Genomic DNA, 20,723 nt, shown 5'->3' with positions numbered 1-20,723 from the left:
GACCTTAGTCCTACTACTACAACTGCTATTAATAGTATGAATGATATTGCAATTATGATTTATTATAGCATTTCTTTCCAAGGTCCTCTTACTATGTTTTTAAAGCAATAATTAAATCTGTATTATCAGAGGTACAGACTAACATTTTTAAAGGAGCGCAGTAACCCCTTTGATAAATTCAATTTATATAATAATATCTCTCACCATTCAGAACGCTTCCAAGTTATCCAAATGTTTAGACAACACAGAGCAGTAAAGTGTATTAGTGTTGGTGGGCAATTGTTTTAAAACTTATATAATGAATGGAGTTTTTGTCCATGTATTACTGGACATAATAATCTTGTATGCCAGTGTTCTTCCATTCCAATCTGCTGCTGGTGTGAATCTATGGATGTATTTATTTATTTTCCAAATCGGTAGATTTACTGGTCACACATGCACAAGTAGATGAAAAACTGATTCATATGCTCAATTTTGTGGCAACATTCAGGAGGGGTAGTCAAGAGCCCCGATTACAAAAAACATCAAATTCCTAAATGTTTTGGTCTTTCAGGTTATCTTAAACTAAAATAAAGCCATTTTATTTATCTACTTCCATTAAAATGGTTAAATTACTAACCAATTTGACTTTCATTCTTTGAAGCATTCACTTCAACAACACCACAAAATTCTACCAAGCAAGTGTGACGGAAACACTAGTAAGTCAGTCGGAAATCAGATTACGTTTATGGTACAACAAGAATGCAAACATCTTTTATGACACCGATTTCTTTATGTCTCATGACACAAAGACATAAAAACATGTGGACAGCACGTCTTCACCACTGTAATTCTCCAGACACTATAGACAAATTACACAAAGCCCAATAAATAAATAAATGCTATCAAATGACCCAAATGAATCACTTTCCACAGCCTTTGCAATTTGAATTTGATTAATTGTTCAAGCCTAATTAGTAGCATTAACTACCTCCACTTGGGCTTAAGTCATCGATTCGTAACAAAACCTTGCAATAAATGTAAAAAGGAATAAAACGTCATTTGCGTGTTTGCAGAGTAGCTTACTGAGGTGTTGAATGATATGGTCGATGGTGGGCTTGAAAAGGGAATTCATAGCATCAGGACTCATCCTCAGCATCCCCTGCGATGACCATTTGACAAAATCCACACTAGAGAGAAAAGTGTTCAATATTATTAAACAATATTTATCTATGGTATTAAATGATGATGATGAAGAGTCAGAGGTAAGCTTAAGAAAGGTCGAAATAATGAGAAAATATAAATGTTTGATCTAATGGAAGCAGTTTGAGTTAACATTTATGACCAAAACCAGGATCCATAAAGTAATTCCAGTATTCCACTCAGTCTTTAGGCAATGGTGATGATATTGCTGTGTACTCGATTGTTCTGGCATACATTAAATAGTAGTCGGCAGTCTTCTGGTAATTACTATGGGCATAGTGAGCATTAGAGATAAAAGAACCGGGTGAAGCGTTCCGCCAGATCTTTTCAATGCTCAGTTTGACACAGATCAGAATCAGAAAGCTTTTGATTAACAATGTGATTCCGATTGTTGTAGTTTGCAATCGTGTTGAGGTGATCTGCATCATACTACATACTAAAATGTGTTTTCACTGCAGTTTTATTTACTGTTAAGCTTCCATGGTTACCAAGGTCAAAAAGTTGATATTATAGGAAAGCCCTGACCTTGAACAGAAAAAAAAATCAAAAAGTGAGAAGGATTGGCTGTAATTTTTGAAAAATTCCAAGCGACATTATTCACCTAGTTAAACCTTTGATTCAATCATCTATTCTGAGCAAATAGTTGCAAAAATACTTTCACGTCGAGAAAAATAGCAACAACCCTTCTAAAGTTCGACAGAAGAAAATGTTTAAATATTACAAAATATTTTTTTTAATTGGCAAATTTTATTATAACTTATCAACCACAGGTTTAATAAAATTAATAAAAAAGAACTCGCCAATTGCCTATTTTACATTTTTCAATAGTTATCTACTGACACAAATGAATAATAAAATCCACCCCCCCCAAAAAAAAACACAATTTGAGGGGGGGAAAAAACGCTAAATCAGTGTGACAAATAATGCGAAACTCTTGATAATGCAAATAGTAGATGGTCATGATTAAAGAGTAACTGTTGTGACTCACTACAACATTAATTGTGGTTGTGTATGGTAAAATGTATGCACGTATATGTATGCATATGTGTTCTGGTGTCGCGAATAAATAAAGACAATGTGCTGCATTTCTATCAGCCTCTGTGTGTACTCATCTAAGTGTAGATCAATATCAATCTCCTTCTGCTTGTCTAAATCAGTGTAGCTGTTACATCATAAATTTTGAAACAATCGATAAGTACTACCAACTATCATCCCATGAGTGTGATTTATGTTCATTATGGTCATGTGAGAGAGTGTGTGCAAGAGTTAATAGTAGCCCCTCCCTGGGTCAAAGTCATTCTTAGCGCTTCCAGTTATGCATCCGAGACTAAGACCCATGGAAGGCTCTGGTTTCAACCTTCATAAGTTCTTTGAGTGACCCGCACTATGGGATTACTAAAACATACAGACAGGAGACAAGGCAGTTACATTCTACACAGTGAGTGGCGTACTATGCTCATTACTAAAAGGGAACATCTATCTTCATGAATAGTGCATCATGTCTATAAAAAAAAGAAAAAAACTGAAATAAACAAATAAATAAAAAATTAATCTGTGTTGGCATGGCCTGATTTTAGCCTTTCATATGTTTTTTTGCAGACTCTAGATACAAATAAATATGTACTCATGCTAATGTACTAAACTAAACATTTAGAATAATTTTCAAACAATGAATATCCAAGTACAATGTGCAAAGTGAGACCTGGACCTAGTTACGGAAAGAAACATCGAATGGATCATCGTTTTGAGGGGGGGGTATTTCTATGCTTTTTGACTCAATCTGCCTTTTGCCTGCACTTCACTACAACAAACTCCCATTGTGACATTAAAGATGGGCAGTAATGTTAGGTCACTGACACAGCAAACCGCCGTGTCGAGAAACAAGAGGGACTAAACAGTCATATTACCTACATATCTATTTCTTGCCACATATAGATGCAGCCAATCTCCTCAGTCACTACTAAGGAGGCACACTGACCATTTTTGTCGTGTTTGCAGCATGCCTCGGACTATAAGAAAACAAACGTTTTGGATCTGTTGGCTGCACATTAACGTCAATGTTGATGTAAAACTTGGTACAGTGCAGGCTTTATCGTCCTCTTGAGCAGTGATTCCCAATCGCAGTGGTCCAATTGCACCCATTGATCTGAGACAATAACACGTTCTTCCACTAGATTGCCAAAGTACAATTAACCTGTTTCTTCACCTGTTGCCATTCATAGAACAAAATAGCATCGTTTTACATACTAGACAGGCTCAGATTGTACACAAAGTATATTTGTGAGTAAATTGAGGCAAGAACATTACTTCAGTGTGTATATGTACTTTTTGTGTCATTTTTTGGGGCGGTGCACCGAGATTTTTTCCAACCTAAACTATGTGCTTTGGCTCAAAGATTGGGGACGACTACTCTTGATGTAGTGTCACTGATGGTGTACTGGTACACTCGCCTGACTTCTGTGTGAGCAGCGTGGGTTTAGTTCCCACTCAGTGACGATGTCTATGCTTGTCCCTGTGACTGGCTGGCGACCAGTTCAGGGTGTAGTGCGCCTTTCGCCCATAGTCAGCTGGGATAGGCTCCAGCACCCTCCCGCGACCAAGTACAGGATAAGCGGTGTGGATAATGACATGACATGACTCTCGTGTACTTACTTGCTTTTGCGCAAGGCGTGTTCAACACTGTGGCCCCGGAACTTCTTGTAGTAGTCGATGAATGAGAATGGCAAGTTAATATTCAGGGGGTTCGCTCTGCCCGGAGCTGCTGCCCGCTTCCGCGATTCAAAAGCAATCATTAAGTCCACCCAAGCCGCTGGCCGCTTGATTTTGAACTGGTCAATAAAATCCTGTCCAAAGATCTGACAGAGGAGCTTCTCAAATTCATAGTCAATCCCAAGAGAGCCGTATGGTCCACCTAATGTTGAAAAATGGGTGAGCTGATTGAAAAGAAAGAAGAAACACACACAAGAAAACAAACAAACGAAAAAAAAACCCGATGTCAAATGTTACCAGAAGCTTTGTACAGTTCTTTCAGATGTCCTTCTGGAAGACGTATCTGATGGACAGTCAGGTCCACTGTCCCTCCGCCACAGTCCACCACCACATACCGGTCACCTGCATAAAAGGTGTCATGATAGGGTTTGGAGAGATCCAACATTCATCATCAACATCATCTTCAACCACCAATGGGTACAGGTACTTTTGGCTCTAGTCGGAAATTCTAAATTTTGATCAATAATTGACAGAATCAATTATTGTAATGCAGCCTTTTGATTAAAAATGATTTCAACAACATGAATGAATCTTGCATTCGTCATAGGGTTAGGGTTCTATTCGCGGGAGACAGGTACTGCAAAGAGAAAAATCTGCATCAACAGCCATTGAAATGCTTTGGGAAAAGGAAAAAGCTTTTTAATGCAAAAAATGTATCAGAAAATGTGAACAAACATTCCATTAAATTGGCCCCCCAAAAAAACCTGGAGGTACGGCAAAAAAAAAGAAGCCTCGCAAAAATCGGTATTCATTTATTGATTTGTTTTTTAAACTGTAAAATAAATTGGCAAATATGTGAATCTGTGGGTGCCGAAACTGAGCGCATACAGGGATCCACTGCACTTACACACTATTGAGTGCACTTGAATACTAGCCCCACCTACTAAATCTGCAAAAGAAAACAAAAATATATTTTTTGTTATTTTGAGGCTAAAATGGACTAAGCTGCTGGTATTCACAGTGTAACATGGGACTTATCTTCTTTTAATTTTTAGGATGTAACATAAGAGGGCTCAGTCCTAAACGGAGCAGCACCTCACTAGCCCACAATTGAGGGGTAAGGGGTTAACATTTTGAAGAAGCCCGTAAAAGTAAATGAGCAAGATTATGGTATAAGCCAGAAAGTTCAAAGTGTGTGAAAATAGTAATGTCTTACAGTTTGTAAGTAACAGTAGTTATATTATTTACATCACTTTATGTTTCTGAGCATCACGGTCATACAAATTGTCAATTTGCGATTGAATACAAACAAATTGCAACTCAGTAAATGTCTACTAAAGGTCAGAGTGCAGCAAAGCAAACCGTAAGAGTTCCTCTCAAGCAGAAGCAGAAGGAAAAGAATCAGAGGCACGTAAAAAGAGACACTACCTTCTTCCAGCTCCGACCAAAGCTCCCCTACGACATTTTCCACCAAGAAGGTGCGACTTTGCCGGTTGCGCCGAACATGCTCCTTGTTGGCTGCTTGTTAACAGGAAAGAGAGCTTTAGTGAGTGTGATAAGGAATGCAAAGCTCTGCTTTGTGAAGTAGTGTGGTTCAATTAGTATAAAAGGCAAGGTGGGTCAGATGCGAATAAAATATAAATCATATTCATTCAAAAAGAACAGAACCAAGCGTTCAATAGAATTGAACAAACGAAAAAGCAACTAATTTGTTTTTATTCAATTTTTTTCATGAAATGAACACATGAAGATATTTTATATAGATCGTTTGATGGGCTATGTCGCGATGACGTTAGAGGGTTCGCTGGAAGCAAAAGAAAATCACTCTGGAAGGAGAGCGGAAGCCAGGAGTAAACACAACTACTTTTATGTAGATAAACATCGTTCTCTTATGTTTTTGGTTGCCAAAACAGTAAAAGTAAAAACAAAAACTTGAAATTCTATCGCATCCCAGTCTTTGCCAGTTCGAGAAATAGACGGCTGTGATTGAACGCGATGAGGCAAAAGGATTGGAACGAGAGTATCAACAACATCGCTTGTGTTTGCAGCGCACACTTTATATCAGATTTAATGTCAAATGTATTGGTGTGGTAAATGTAATCTGTATCAGTTTCCGCCTGGAAAATTATTCAGGCTAGACTTAGTTGTGGCTGAAATTACTTTATGTTAGTCATGATTTGGGGAATTATTTTTATATGCGACATGCGCTAATGCTAACCGCTTGCTACCTCAACGTTAACTGTATGTTTCAGAAGTATCCAGGCGATGGCTTCAGATGATGATCAACAGACTTGCAGTTTATCTTTGGTGTAAACACGGTTTTTCGATTAGGTAGGCGTAAATGTCCGGTTAGGGATCGGTAAAAATCAACCCATCATTCAGAGTCAACTTGCTAAAGTAACATTTACGGTCGTGGAGAGTACATTTATTTACATACTCACTCGAATGACCGTTTTTCACACTCATTTCGACGTAAACATTGTTGTTGAAATATGCTAACTTGCATTGTCATCCTAGCACAATTCTATGTTCAGCAGTGTTAAATTCTTTTGAAACATTTTCCTTGACATTTTTAGAGCCTTTGGTTTGGTTTTAAAGGAGGTTCTCCCAACTATTGGTTAATCGGTATAGGCCAGTATCAACAGCATTCTGTATTCGGGTGTAATATCGCAACAATTTAAACGTGCTGTGGTGCAACCCTTGCTCAAAAAACCTTTCCTCGATCAAGATGTACTGTCACATTTTGGATCAATTTCCAAGCTGCCTTTTATTTAAAAAAAAAATCGAGAAAAAGTGTACCCGGCCTACTTCTAGCAGATAGCTCGGGTAGGCTCCAGCACCACCCGACACTTGTGAGGAGAAGGGATACAGACAAGAGATGGATGGATGGATAGAACTCCATCACGCGTCTCCACTTGGTCCAAAATTCTGCTGCTGGAATCTTGACTGATACTCGTAAGAGGAAGCACATAGCTCCTACTCTGGCGTCCCTTCATTGGTTCCCTGTACATTTTAGAGTTCTTTTTATGATTACATTATTTGTTTTCAACTCTTTAAATGATCTCGCCCCACATTATCTCTCGGAGCTCCTCCACCCTTATGGACCGGCCTCAGGTCTGCAAACCATACGCTATTAGAGGTACAGAGGACTAAGCGAAGGCTCAGAGGTCATCGTTGCCGGTCCCTCTCTTGGGAATCTTGAAACTAATTTTTATTATTTGGCTTTTGACTCACAATGAGAATTCTTTACTTATTTTGTGCTTTTTACTGTCTTCATTAGTAATTTGCTTAATTGTTTGTTGCGGGGCAGGACGGTCACCGATTGGTTAGCACGATGTCCTCACAGTTCAGAGGTAAAGATTTTGATTTCTCTGGCTGTTCTGTGGAGTTTGCATGTTCTCCCCATGCCTGCGTGGGTTTCCTCTGGGTGCTCTGGTTTCCTCCCACATTCCAAAAACATGTACATGCATGATTGGACACCCTGAATTACCCCTAGGTGTATCTGTAAGAGTGGATGGATGTTCGTCCATGTGTGCCCTGCGATGGGTTGGCAACCAGTCCAGAGTGTACCCCGCCTACTGCACAGAGATAATGGGATAGGCTCCAGTACGCCTGCGACCCTTGTGAGGAAAAGCGGCTCAAATAATGGATGGATGGATGGATTGAACTCCATCACGCGTCTCCACTTGGTCCAAAATTCTGCTGCTGGAATCTTGACTGATACTCGTAAGAGGAAGCACATAGCTCCTACTCTGGCGTCCCTTCATTGGTTCCCTGTACATTTTAGAGTTCTTTTTATGATTACATTATTTGTTTTCAACTCTTTAAATGATCTCGCCCCACATTATCTCTCGGAGCTCCTCCACCCTTATGGACCGGCCTCAGGTCTGCAAACCATACGCTATTAGAGGTACAGAGGACTAAGCGAAGGCTCAGAGGTCATCGTTGCCGGTCCCTCTCTTGGGAATCTTGAAACTAATTTTTATTATTTGGCTTTTGACTCACAATGAGAATTCTTTACTTATTTTGTGCTTTTTACTGTCTTCATTAGTAATTTGCTTAATTGTTTGTTGCGGGGCAGGACGGTCACCGATTGGTTAGCACGATGTCCTCACAGTTCAGAGGTAAAGATTTTGATTTCTCTGGCTGTTCTGTGGAGTTTGCATGTTCTCCCCATGCCTGCGTGGGTTTCCTCTGGGTGCTCTGGTTTCCTCCCACATTCCAAAAACATGTACATGCATGATTGGACACCCTGAATTACCCCTAGGTGTATCTGTAAGAGTGGATGGATGTTCGTCCATGTGTGCCCTGCGATGGGTTGGCAACCAGTCCAGAGTGTACCCCGCCTACTGCACAGAGATAATGGGATAGGCTCCAGTACGCCTGCGACCCTTGTGAGGAAAAGCGGCTCAAATAATGGATGGATGGATGGATTGAACTCCATCACGCGTCTCCACTTGGTCCAAAATTCTGCTGCTGGAATCTTGACTGATACTCGTAAGAGGAAGCACATAGCTCCTACTCTGGCGTCCCTTCATTGGTTCCCTGTACATTTTAGAGTTCTTTTTATGATTACATTATTTGTTTTCAACTCTTTAAATGATCTCGCCCCACATTATCTCTCGGAGCTCCTCCACCCTTATGGACCGGCCTCAGGTCTGCAAACCATACGCTATTAGAGGTACAGAGGACTAAGCGAAGGCTCAGAGGTCATCGTTGCCGGTCCCTCTCTTGGGAATCTTGAAACTAATTTTTATTATTTGGCTTTTGACTCACAATGAGAATTCTTTACTTATTTTGTGCTTTTTACTGTCTTCATTAGTAATTTGCTTAATTGTTTGTTGCGGGGCAGGACGGTCACCGATTGGTTAGCACGATGTCCTCACAGTTCAGAGGTAAAGATTTTGATTTCTCTGGCTGTTCTGTGGAGTTTGCATGTTCTCCCCATGCCTGCGTGGGTTTCCTCTGGGTGCTCTGGTTTCCTCCCACATTCCAAAAACATGTACATGCATGATTGGACACCCTGAATTACCCCTAGGTGTATCTGTAAGAGTGGATGGATGTTCGTCCATGTGTGCCCTGCGATGGGTTGGCAACCAGTCCAGAGTGTACCCCGCCTACTGCACAGAGATAATGGGATAGGCTCCAGTACGCCTGCGACCCTTGTGAGGAAAAGCGGCTCAAATAATGGATGGATGGATGGATTGAACTCCATCACGCGTCTCCACTTGGTCCAAAATTCTGCTGCTGGAATCTTGACTGATACTCGTAAGAGGAAGCACATAGCTCCTACTCTGGCGTCCCTTCATTGGTTCCCTGTACATTTTAGAGTTCTTTTTATGATTACATTATTTGTTTTCAACTCTTTAAATGATCTCGCCCCACATTATCTCTCGGAGCTCCTCCACCCTTATGGACCGGCCTCAGGTCTGCAAACCATACGCTATTAGAGGTACAGAGGACTAAGCGAAGGCTCAGAGGTCATCGTTGCCGGTCCCTCTCTTGGGAATCTTGAAACTAATTTTTATTATTTGGCTTTTGACTCACAATGAGAATTCTTTACTTATTTTGTGCTTTTTACTGTCTTCATTAGTAATTTGCTTAATTGTTTGTTGCGGGGCAGGACGGTCACCGATTGGTTAGCACGATGTCCTCACAGTTCAGAGGTAAAGATTTTGATTTCTCTGGCTGTTCTGTGGAGTTTGCATGTTCTCCCCATGCCTGCGTGGGTTTCCTCTGGGTGCTCTGGTTTCCTCCCACATTCCAAAAACATGTACATGCATGATTGGACACCCTGAATTACCCCTAGGTGTATCTGTAAGAGTGGATGGATGTTCGTCCATGTGTGCCCTGCGATGGGTTGGCAACCAGTCCAGAGTGTACCCCGCCTACTGCACAGAGATAATGGGATAGGCTCCAGTACGCCTGCGACCCTTGTGAGGAAAAGCGGCTCAAATAATGGATGGATGGATGGATTGTTTGTTACTGTATGACTTGCTTTTGCTCCATGTACAGAGCTTGTCTTAAAGTTCTTTATAAATACAGTTAAGTTGAGGTGATCCACCCACCTAACAGTGACATATGAGGATGCTGATTTGTCAGCATGATTATTGTCCATATGTGCTTTCTTCGGATTATGTTGCTAAGATTGCAAATATATAAAGGGAAAATTAGAAACTGACATCAACACCTTGAGTGATTTCAACGAAAGTGCGATGAGTGGATGTTAAGACTGCTGTTAATTATCCTTTCTGTATTCCCCCCCCCCAAAAAAAAATCTAATATATGGGAGGATTTGTATTTGCTGTTTTATTTATTTGGTTTAGCTTTTATATAGCATAATCCTATAAACTAGTGCAGCTCAACAAACCTCACTGTAATCTGCCCCAATGATGGATGACTCAATGTCAATGTAATTAATATTTATACTGTAATTTCATAAATTTCATCGAAATTCAAGCTAATACTTGAAAAAATATATAAATATACATATGCCTTTAAAGTTTATTTTTACATTTACGCAACTGTTTCTAGGGGTTATCAATAACAACATGTAATGGAACGAGAGAAACAAAATAGGATTCATGCTTGAAATGAATGAATTTCTACAGTGAAAAATCCGAAGCGCAGTGACAGTTTGGGACAAAAAGGATAGGATATTATAATATTTTCTGTTGCTGTTTTAACTGTTAGCTGCTGCCTATTGAAATCTGAAGCTAATTTTAACTGAGAGGGCATTTTTCGCAAAATTTTGAAAAATATGTGGAATGTGGAAACAAATATATAATTATTGACATGCATCAATCCAAACATAAAATGAAGGTTTGTTTACCATGACCTGGAGAAGCTACAGGAGGAACAACATACAGAAGAAAAAGATATTTTTCTTGAATTACAGTCAAGAAAAATATATCTTTGTGTTTTTAAATGACTGTTTAATGAGAGGTACCTTGAGTCATTGTACTTCCAACATTGTCTGTGGGACTGAAACCATTCTCAGTGGTCTGGTTGCTCAAGTCCACCATCTGGTGGAGGCGGAGCTTACGGCAATAAATCGATGCTGCCTCAGGTTCCAGAGCAATTATAAGTTGTTCTGGGTTGTCACGGGACACCAGACCAGCCTATACAAAGGAAAAAGACAGAACATTTGGGGATTCAAACAAAACATATCAATCATAATTTGAGTTTGTTCAACACAAATGCACCGAATTAGGTAGACATGTAAAACACTGAATCTGCCAAAGCGATAATCTAATCTTGTGATCTGATTGGCTATCGCAGCTGTGTATTAACTGTAAAAGCTCCCTTGAGACACAGAACAGACCCCTGCACGATTGTATCTGAAGGCCTCGGACGAATCGTGCGTACTACTGGCATTATGAAATCTGCCTGGCAACACGGGCTAGCTGAATTCTGATTGGATAAAAACCTCTAACCTAAAAAATCAACACTATATGACATCAATGAGAAGAATATGATCATGATGTCTTGATTATGTTAGGCCAGCAGAAAAGGCCTTGACCGCCCACCACTGTAATCTAATAACCTTGGTCTATTTCAAATAACACAGATTTTCACACACAACCTTCATTTCTAAAAATCATGTCTAAACACCACTATGACACAAACATCTCATATTTCTTCACAATTTTTAACTATGATTTTTCTTTACGTATGTTCCTGCTTGTATTATGAATATGTTGAGTAAGGTTCTGGATATCTGTACATTTTATTTCATTAAACCATGACTGTGGATGGTACGTTGAACAGTTACTTCTCAGCCGTGTTGGTTGCTTTCAGTGGTGTGAAAAATAGATATAATTGACATTGTCTGTAAAACTCAAACATTCTATTATATAGAGATTTTCTTAAGAAAATTGTATTTATGTAATTATTTCTGGCGACCATGTAGCTCTGCCACTGATGCTAATTGGCTCAATTTGCTGTCTATACAGTATTGTGAAATGATCAATGGGCTGCTCCCTCAAAATTGTAGGCCAGTCTCTTGGGAGCAAATGTAAGGAAAAAAAATAGAAAATGCCAGCCAAGCAAGCATCTCTCCTGTAGGCCAGATGACCAGGATAGACCTGGCCATACCACATTAAAATTTCTGCTGAGGTCACTTCCATTGTACCACACCCTCAATGTGTATAAAATGCATACATATGTGATTGGCCAAATACATATTGAGTGTGAAAATATTAAATATTGGACAATTCAACTGTTTCACTATATTAACTGATTAATCAAATAAGCCAGTGGACCACAATCACCAGTGAGCGCACTAGTGCTGAGCAGCGGCAGCATATATATAGTATACTGTTTTTATGTTTCTATAATAGATAAATAGAATCAGATAAGTTACATCGCAAAAAAAATGCTGCTTCTGCTGTTTCAAATAATGCAGAGGGTAAAATTATCATCCTTTTTGTCTCAAGAGGTAAAAATAAAAAGAGTTGAGTAGATTCTAAAAGAGGGGGCTGTGAATTACGTCATGGCCCCAGGAGAGCAACTGAGTTGTGGTTCCCTCCCTCTGTCCTCGATGACCGAAGCTCAGTGCCAGTGCTGAGTCACTGCAGATGCCCAACCCATCCACTGCTCATTTTCTCCCCAGCTTCTCTTTCAGCTCACCCCGCCATCCCTGCCTCCAGACGCATGGCTGATAAGAGCTAAAAGCCCTCCGCTTCCTTCCTGTGTCTGCACTCATGAAATCATCCGCATTCTCCTTCTGTTTTCATGCCAATTTTAGCATACGTACACATGCACACACACACAGGAAACGTAATCACAACAAAAGGATGACATAAATGTGGAAGGCAGGGACCCTGAAATGTATTGGTTCAATCAGTATCCCAAAATACAAAGACTGAATTGAGACTACTTCCAGATGAACTACAATGCAGCCAATTGCTGAAGTCATCTGTAAAATGTGAGAAGGATCTGAACGATAAAGCAGCAGGCTCATTCACATCAGGATAAATATGATGAGGCATTTCAATGTGTCTGGAAGATGAAGCGTTAGGATTGTATGGTCACTCGTTGAGTAAAGTGCAACATATTTTCAGCTAATTCCTATTTCAACACTAGTTAACATGCTACAAACCTTATGTCGGTGTTTCCCAAATTAATACAAGTGGATGGTTTTACTACATCACACTATTTAAGTCTGTGTTGTTCTACTGTACGAATTTGGTGCAAAAGGGTTTGTGAAGTTAAACAGGGCTTGATTTATAATCTCTGCTTTAGTTCATGCCAAAGATGTTTGATGATTTGGAGGCTAGATGAGCAAGTTAAATTGGTGATGTGGAATTTGTTCTACTGTACTACATTATAAGCCTTACACACATTTTAATGAGTACCGTTAATAGGTGAGATACTTAATCCAGCTTTGATTGTTTGTCATACTTTATCAATATGGTGGATAGGAAAGCAGTTGAATATGTTGCATACATTAACTGCTCTACGGTACGTTTAGTTGATCATCTTTCAGCAAAAAAATCCCCACCAAAACAGAGCATAATAATCACTGCATAAACTGCAGGTGTAAAACTTGGTTTTATTCACCCAGGCATTATACAAAACAACAAAAAGAAGCTTTTTAGTCACTGCTACAGGAAATCAATTATGCAAAGGAATCCAAATAATGTTACCCATCCCTTAAATTTATTTAATTTCTGTCTTTGATTCTCCATTACAATCCATCTCATTCTGCACATTCACTCTATGTTCCCTCCCCGCAGCCTCATTTGACCCTGCAGACAGCCACACCCAGTGACCCACACATTCATGAAAGGATTTATATAGTTTTAATGATAAAACAAGTCCAATTTTTGTTTTATTTTCCCAACAATAATTGATTTAAATTATTTTTTTCAAACATATTTGCAAAAAAAATACACATGGATTGTATGGTTGTTTATTTCATTAATATTTATTGACCTATATATTTTTTTACTCACGTAAAAAAGTTGCACGGCGGCCCGCTGGTTAGCTCATCTGACTCACACTTCTAAAGTCCCTGTTATAAATCTCGGCTCTAGAGATTAGAGAGAATGGATAGATTTACAGCAACTCCATTGGATTAACCAATCATTTAATAACTGACCTAAACATGTTTTTAAAACATAAATACATTTTAACTAACCCATTCAAAGGGGGATGAAACTGCAATATTGATGCATCTAATATCACAGGACTCTTGATTATGTAAATGCTTAATGGGCGAGATTAGAGAGCGGAGCAGGCCATGCGATTACAGTATTTTGGAAACACCTGAAATAGACCAACACTGCAGCATGTATTGTATTAACTAACTGCAATGTGAATCATCCCTGTGTATGGCAAAACGTATACACGTGCAATTTGAAATATGTTCAGTTGCTGTAAATAAATAAAAGCAATGCACAACAGTAACATCAGCCTCTATGTAGTCCATCATGTATGTATTGATCAATGTTAGTTGTGTCCAGGCTATTTGTATTGCATTTGTCCGATCCAGTGTGTCGATTAAATCACGAATCTGTAAACAATCCGTGAGAAATAACTGTTGCAATCCCATAAGATTGATTCATGTGCATTATGGTTACTAGAGTGTGTGCATGCAAGAGACAAAGACAGACTGTGCTAAGCACAGCTCTGCATCAAAGACGCACAGGATCCATTGATGGCTCTTATTTCAGCCATTTGAAGTACTTATACGGAAGTTTGAGTGGATCACTGCTCCCTCACAGGACTGACCATCACTCAATCATAAGGATGACACACACAAAAAACATTCATTTGCCTTCATGCTCACACTTACGGGAAATTTACATTGTTGAATGTATACTATACACATATTACTGTCTTGAATTAGGATATGAAATCCCCTGCTGTAACATTCTACATCTTAGTAGATGGTGTCCTTTATGGTGTTGAATAACTTGAGATTTGTGTACAAAATTTTTCGGATTATAAGGCACACTTAAAATCAGATCAAAAATTGACAGTGCGCGTAGTAATACGGTAGGCCCTTTATTGATGAATGTTGGCTTTTCAGTTCACCTTTAATTCAAATACCTTCCTATTATATTTTCACCCACATCTAAACACTAGCTGGCGGCCACATGTTTTCATCATACCGGAACTACGACTACTTCCTGTTTCTGTGACCTAGAATCACGGGAAATGTTGTCCTACTATCCTAGTGCAAGCTATTTCTGGCTGCACGTCCAGTGTTATAATGAGGAAGAATATCATTGCGGTCTGTGGGATTTAGAGGTCAACATACATTTAAATTCCTTCCTATTTACTTTAACATTCATGTTTGCGTTCTCATTCTAATGCGCATTTAATTGCTAGCAGGCTTCTCATTTTGGTTTTCGTCATCCCAGTACTGGAATTACTTCCTGCTTTCATGTCTAAAAATCATGGGGAATGTCCTGCTTCTAATGTTACAATGTGGGAACAGACCGGTGTGAGTTCGAAACGGCCCAGCTTCTTATAGATGCAAAAAAATGCAGGATAATGGTGAGTGCATTGACTTGTTTACAGCTGTTGAACTGTTAACCGGGATAACATCTAGCATTAGCCAGAGTAATAAAACAATTACTGGACACCAGATTGATGAACGATTTTCAAAGATTTTTTTTTTCAGTCCATGGATGCCCTCCTATCCTCCGGTCAAAGCAACCCCTAGTTTCACAATGAATAAAAAGCAAGCGGGAAACGTGGCGCTTTCCCGATGGTTTCAACCAAGCTGAATCTAACACAATACTGATAAATGCATCAAATGAACACATGGTATGTAATATACCCATTCATTGATATTGCGCCTATTAATATGCTAAAATACGTTAGTAGTGGTCTGATCGATCATCCATCAATCGTGTTTGGCCGATTTTCGTGATAAAGCACGGCATATGCCAATTAAACTGAAATAGTGAGCAGCTCTAAAATGGAAAAATTATAATCAATTAATTAATTAACTAATTAATGTCAGGTTTCGCCGTTCGGCGAAGAGGTGGGTGGACCCAAAGAGCGAGGAAGCAGGAGAAGGGTAAACTAAGGGAGTTTATTAAATAAATCTAACGAGGACAAACAACGGGGCGTGGACGAACAAACGTGGCAGGATGAAAAATAACAAGGACGCAACCAAAACGTGACTAACAGAAAAGGAAGACGAGGAACATAAGCCGGGGGCAAAACGCTGAGGGGCGTGACGGGAACGAGGACGTGAACAAGAGCATGAACTTGACAGGAACAAACGTGGTCGTGGTCGTGGTCGTGGAAGTCCGGAAAGTGCGGCAGCAATTGCATAGGGCAGGCGTAGCAGGGGCAATGTTCCGACAATAAGTTGTTGGGATGAGGTGTTTATATAGTCCAGCCATTAGGAGTGCGGATGGGCATCAGGTGTGTGAGCTGACGGGGAACAGGTGCGTGGCTGGTGAGGGCGAGGTGCTGAGGGGAAACGCCCCTACTCAGCAGATCAAAACAATAACAAGTGCACATGGCCGGGAGGTGAAGAAAACAATAACAAAACCGCATGAACATGAAAACAATAACAAAACCCCGGTCATATCCGACGCGGATCATGACAATTAACAGTTAACTAATATTTATATCAGCATTGGACCCGGTATCTCAATCGAGAGCACAAAACCCTGATCGGAACAAGACTAATATAACTATAAACAGAGCTGGGCAGTCTGTCCTGGGGGCGGAATGGTCTGGCCCTCCGGCACAGCTGGACGCTCATTTTTGGGGTGCTCATTTTATAAATGGTGGATTTTAGGCTGGCCCAATAATCGGACCTCGTGCCTGTGATGTGGTCGCGAGCTGGCCAAAAGTTCATCTCAACCTACTCGGCGAAATGGGCAAATGACAAAAATTGCTTCCGAGCGCCAATACCAACTGTGCGCACTTACTTGCATTTGGCATGTTTGTGGAGAAGAAGACAGAAAAAGAAGGAGACAAAGAAGAAGTGGGGGAAGAAGAAGAAGAAGAAGAAGAAGGAGACAAATAAGAAGGAGGTGGAGGAGGAGGAGAAGTAGCAGGGGGCCAAACAAGATTAAAAATAAAGATTTTTTTTGTGTTTAAAGTGGTCCACACTGTTTCACAATAAATTATTGAGTGCTGTTGTGTTCTACAGTGTTTTGCTGCTGGTCTGTGGCGTAATTTTTACGAATAAGGCCGGAGGGCCGAGGCCGGAAGGCTACCCAGCCAAAGGGTGGGGGAATGACCGTCAAAAAAGGGTCAACTGCCCAGCTCTGACAATAACTAACTAGTATAACTAACTGCATATGATACTGTCATCAATGTGTGTCTAATAGAATGTGGAGCGCCATAGCCCACCTTATAAGCAGCTTCCCTCATGAATTGCTTTGCAGGCATTTTCCATATGGCAGGAACAGTGATGACCCATCTGACATCATTATTGTCAAACTCGCCACCTGTCTGATCACTCAGCTCCTGCAAGATGAAAAACAAATACACTCGGTGGGCTCCAAGTACTGAATGTTAAGTATGTATATATCTCACAGTCCATTTTTTTCATGAATGATTTGGGTTTTTGCCAATACATGAACACAAATCACTTCCCAAGATGCACTTCCAGTTCATTGTAAGAAATAATGTAGGCAATGCACAGAAATACAGTGTGTAATGCTGATCATCAATAAATCAGTGAGGTACATTACCTTCAGAGCTTGCTCCTTAAAGAAAGCCAGTGCATAGGCAAAGATGTCCAAAGCTTTCACACGCTTCCCATTGGCTGCCTGGAGATCCGTATTGATGGACAGATTCTGTTTGTGGGCATGATGGCACAGATTTGAGGTTTTTTTTCTATATAGTAATTGCAAAACAAATGGGACAATGATCACTTTTATCTTGTTTTTAATGATTTACTTGGTTCATAAAAGGATTATTTGCTCAAAAGAAAATCTTATTACGTTCTTGTTTGGAAAATTAGAAGCGATATCCTTTTTTTTTTTATTGCTGCTACCCTTTTCTAAACATGCCAATAGCATCCTTGTGACTAGATTTTAGACCTTTATCTACATTTCATCTCCGTGACTACCCAGAGCCTTCAAACACATTGCTGCCATACAAAAACAAACAAACATTGAAAAATGTCTTGCACATCTTGGGAATTTGTCGGTGGTTGTAACCAGCAACCAAGAAGAAGTTGAAACCGCGGCGACAAAGAGCGATGTTTTGAACATGCATGCTGGAAAAAGTGAGAATCCACCCATCTTGTCCATCGCATGGGACGGCCATTTTGCTACTTCATGTCGACTGAAAAAAACATCACAGTTGCCCAGTGGTCAATTATAGGCCTATCAAGGCTCAGCATCAGAAAGCAGGGGAGCTTAATGGTCATTGGCTGAGCCCTGAACAACTTGTAGAGAACATTTGAGCAATCATGTTTTATGAAAAAAATGTCTTGCTCACATTACAGGGACAAAAGGTCAAGTTATTAAAATGCACCAATTTCCTTGTTGAATTCCCCTTACAATACGTGTTTTTATGAAGATTGACCCAGTAGTTCACGAGATATAAGGGTTTCAAAGGAAATTGAAATTTTTGACAATAACTTTCCTAAATCCCTGCTCTAATTTACCTGAAGTTTGATATTTAATGTTGTGCCATTATTATAAACAAGTACACCAAGTTTCATTAAAATATATATCAGCTTGGTTAAACCAATTGGAGACCCATCTGCATTTAATGCTGTTGCTTGTATTATGCACTTGGTTTTGGTGCACATAATAGGTGATGTGATTATCAGTAGTAAGTAGAGTGGACGAGGTGTTAGCTGAGTTCTACGTCAGTTTGAAGCTAAATAATGTCCCATCTCTTTTAACAAAACACAAACAACTTTATTAAGTTGTAGGTAACGATAAGCCTCAGAGAATTTTGAGGTCACATTGCCTCACAGGTCTCAAGCGACAGAGTTCAGGAAATAGTAATATGACCATTTTTGCTGGCCTCCTCTCATCTGACTAAATTAGTAGGGAGTGGGATTGTTGTGTTTTCTATTTTTAGCCTGTGACAACCGGCGTGACAACATGGTTTAAAGTCTGTAACTGTCATAGAAACTGGACTCGCACGGACAGTTACCATGTAAACAAAGCGTCGGTTCCGGTTCATACTGTAAGACGCACCCATCACGAAAAGGCTCATGGGGGATAAGAATGAGGGGGATAATTGTAACTACTACAGGCTGCCAGGTTGCTAATCCTGACAGTATAACACCACTACTACATAATGTCACTTTATTATTTTTATGTTGTATTTGTATGCATCTAGTCATTTTAACTATTCTTTTAATATATGTGCTGACTGTGTGTTTAATAAATGGCAATAAAGCAAGTCTAGGTCTAATACAAATTAAACAACCAGTTAAATCTTTAGTTGATTGCCTATCGATGAAAATGTGTCTGAACTAAGTCGGTTGTTGTTATTACGCATGACCCTAATGAGGACAAATATTATATAGAACAGAGGTATTCAATTAAAAGTCACGGAGGTCCACGACTAAAATTTCTTCCAATTAAAAGGTCCGAACCAAAGTCCGACTTCCCTTAATGTCTAGCCTATGTTCACATTTTTATATCGTTTCAATATTTAGTCATTTTCAACAGAGTGCACTTATATACGAAATATTTAGCAATGTTCCCATTAAACACCTTTGCCAGTCAAACAAATATAAGGCGTTTATTTCACATTCAAGAAAATGTGGCTCCAGGAACTTAAGGGTGCCACTTCTGGAAAAAACAGTAAAATATCTCCTGCGGAAATATATCAAGTGCTAAGCATTGAGTTAACATCTTTTACCTTTTTTTTTTTTTTTTTAAATCAAAGAGTTATCAGCCTAAAAAAAAACGGAAAGCCTAATTATTCAAGCAAAACAGGTCAACATGTTCAGTACACAATCAATAAAAATAGCTGTCCTCATGAAAAACTAATTCAAAATGAGCTTTGACACCACCTTTTCTTTTGAATATTTTTTTTAACTTCTCTTAATGAGAAAAATGAGTTTGTGACTGCCCTGCCAGTAACTTAAATCTGGGTTGGAACGGAGTCAGGTCCATTGGGATTTGGTAGATTATTTCGCACATCTGGGCTTTATGTTTTCCTTTAAATAATGTTTGTGCAACCTCATTTAAGCACTCCTTCACAACTTCCCCATCACTTGAACGTTTTTTTATGTTTCCCCAAAATCCATGATAATTTTACTGAATATTCGTTTGCATGCCGCTGGGCTGTAAACGAAAATGTAAAAATCTGTTATACTGCACTCGAAGTTCGATGTTTTGCGCGAGCTCACCTCAAACTTCAGCGGCTAACTTTGCACAAAAGGGCGGTGCTTTGATTAGTAGGGGCGCTTCGCAATGTTGCGACGGTTTCGGGGCATATGATGCACACTGGTTTTGAATCGGCTGCAGCCAGAACGAAACTAAATTTCTCCGTCCATTCATTTAAAACAACACGCATCGACCTCGCTAACTTATTAGCAAGGCATACTGTCAGCAGCACTCTCTTCCGGTCTGCTACGCAATTGGCAGTGGTTCGTAAACAAAAGATTTGATGGGCTCAAATCAGTGACGCCTTTTCCATATTAACTAGAATTGCAGCGTCAAGGTTTGCGAATGCGCCCTGAAAAAAAATCATGATAGATTGGTCATGGGTCCGGTCCGAACCATCTGTCGGTCCGGATCCGGACTGCGGTCCGCCATTTGGTGATGGCTGATATAGAATGCATGGATGGATTTAACTTGTCACTAAAATTAATAATGCCTTACATTACTGTGCTAAACACCACGAGACATTGTTCCCAACTATACACACAA

The 20,723-nt window shown here is 39.7% G+C and overlaps 1 protein-coding gene across 7 annotated transcripts in view; it reads right to left on the bottom strand.

The window, feature by feature from the left end:
* The window catches only part of hspa12a (heat shock protein family A (Hsp70) member 12A), a 50,109-nt gene that overhangs the window by 6,592 nt on the left and 22,794 nt on the right, over positions 1–20,723 (bottom strand). For 2 of the 7 annotated variants that reach the window (XM_088304502.1, XM_088304504.1), the window contains exons 5-12: positions 17,568–17,672; positions 17,224–17,340; positions 10,841–11,012; positions 10,724–10,738; positions 5,320–5,412; positions 4,189–4,293; positions 3,835–4,093; positions 1,066–1,169 (exon numbers count right to left, since the gene is read on the bottom strand). In XM_088304502.1, the coding sequence (XP_088160628.1) occupies positions 1,066–1,169; positions 3,835–4,093; positions 4,189–4,293; positions 5,320–5,412; positions 10,724–10,738; positions 10,841–11,012; positions 17,224–17,340; positions 17,568–17,672 (970 nt within the window). The remainder of the gene's footprint in view (positions 1–1,065; positions 1,170–3,834; positions 4,094–4,188; positions 4,294–5,319; positions 5,413–10,723; positions 10,739–10,840; positions 11,013–17,223; positions 17,341–17,567; positions 17,673–20,723) is intronic. The other 5 variants (XM_088304503.1, XM_088304505.1, XM_088304507.1 and 2 more) reach the window with 3 other exon arrangements.

Source organism: Idiotropiscis lumnitzeri, chromosome 9 (assembly GCF_059441095.1).
Source record: "Idiotropiscis lumnitzeri isolate Australia: NSW breed Sydney's pygmy pipehorse chromosome 9, RoL_Ilum_1.0, whole genome shotgun sequence".
NCBI classification, from domain to species: Eukaryota; Metazoa; Chordata; class Actinopteri; order Syngnathiformes; family Syngnathidae; genus Idiotropiscis; species Idiotropiscis lumnitzeri.
Note: the sequence above shows the minus strand (reverse complement) of the source record. Positions and strands in the feature narration are given on the sequence as shown.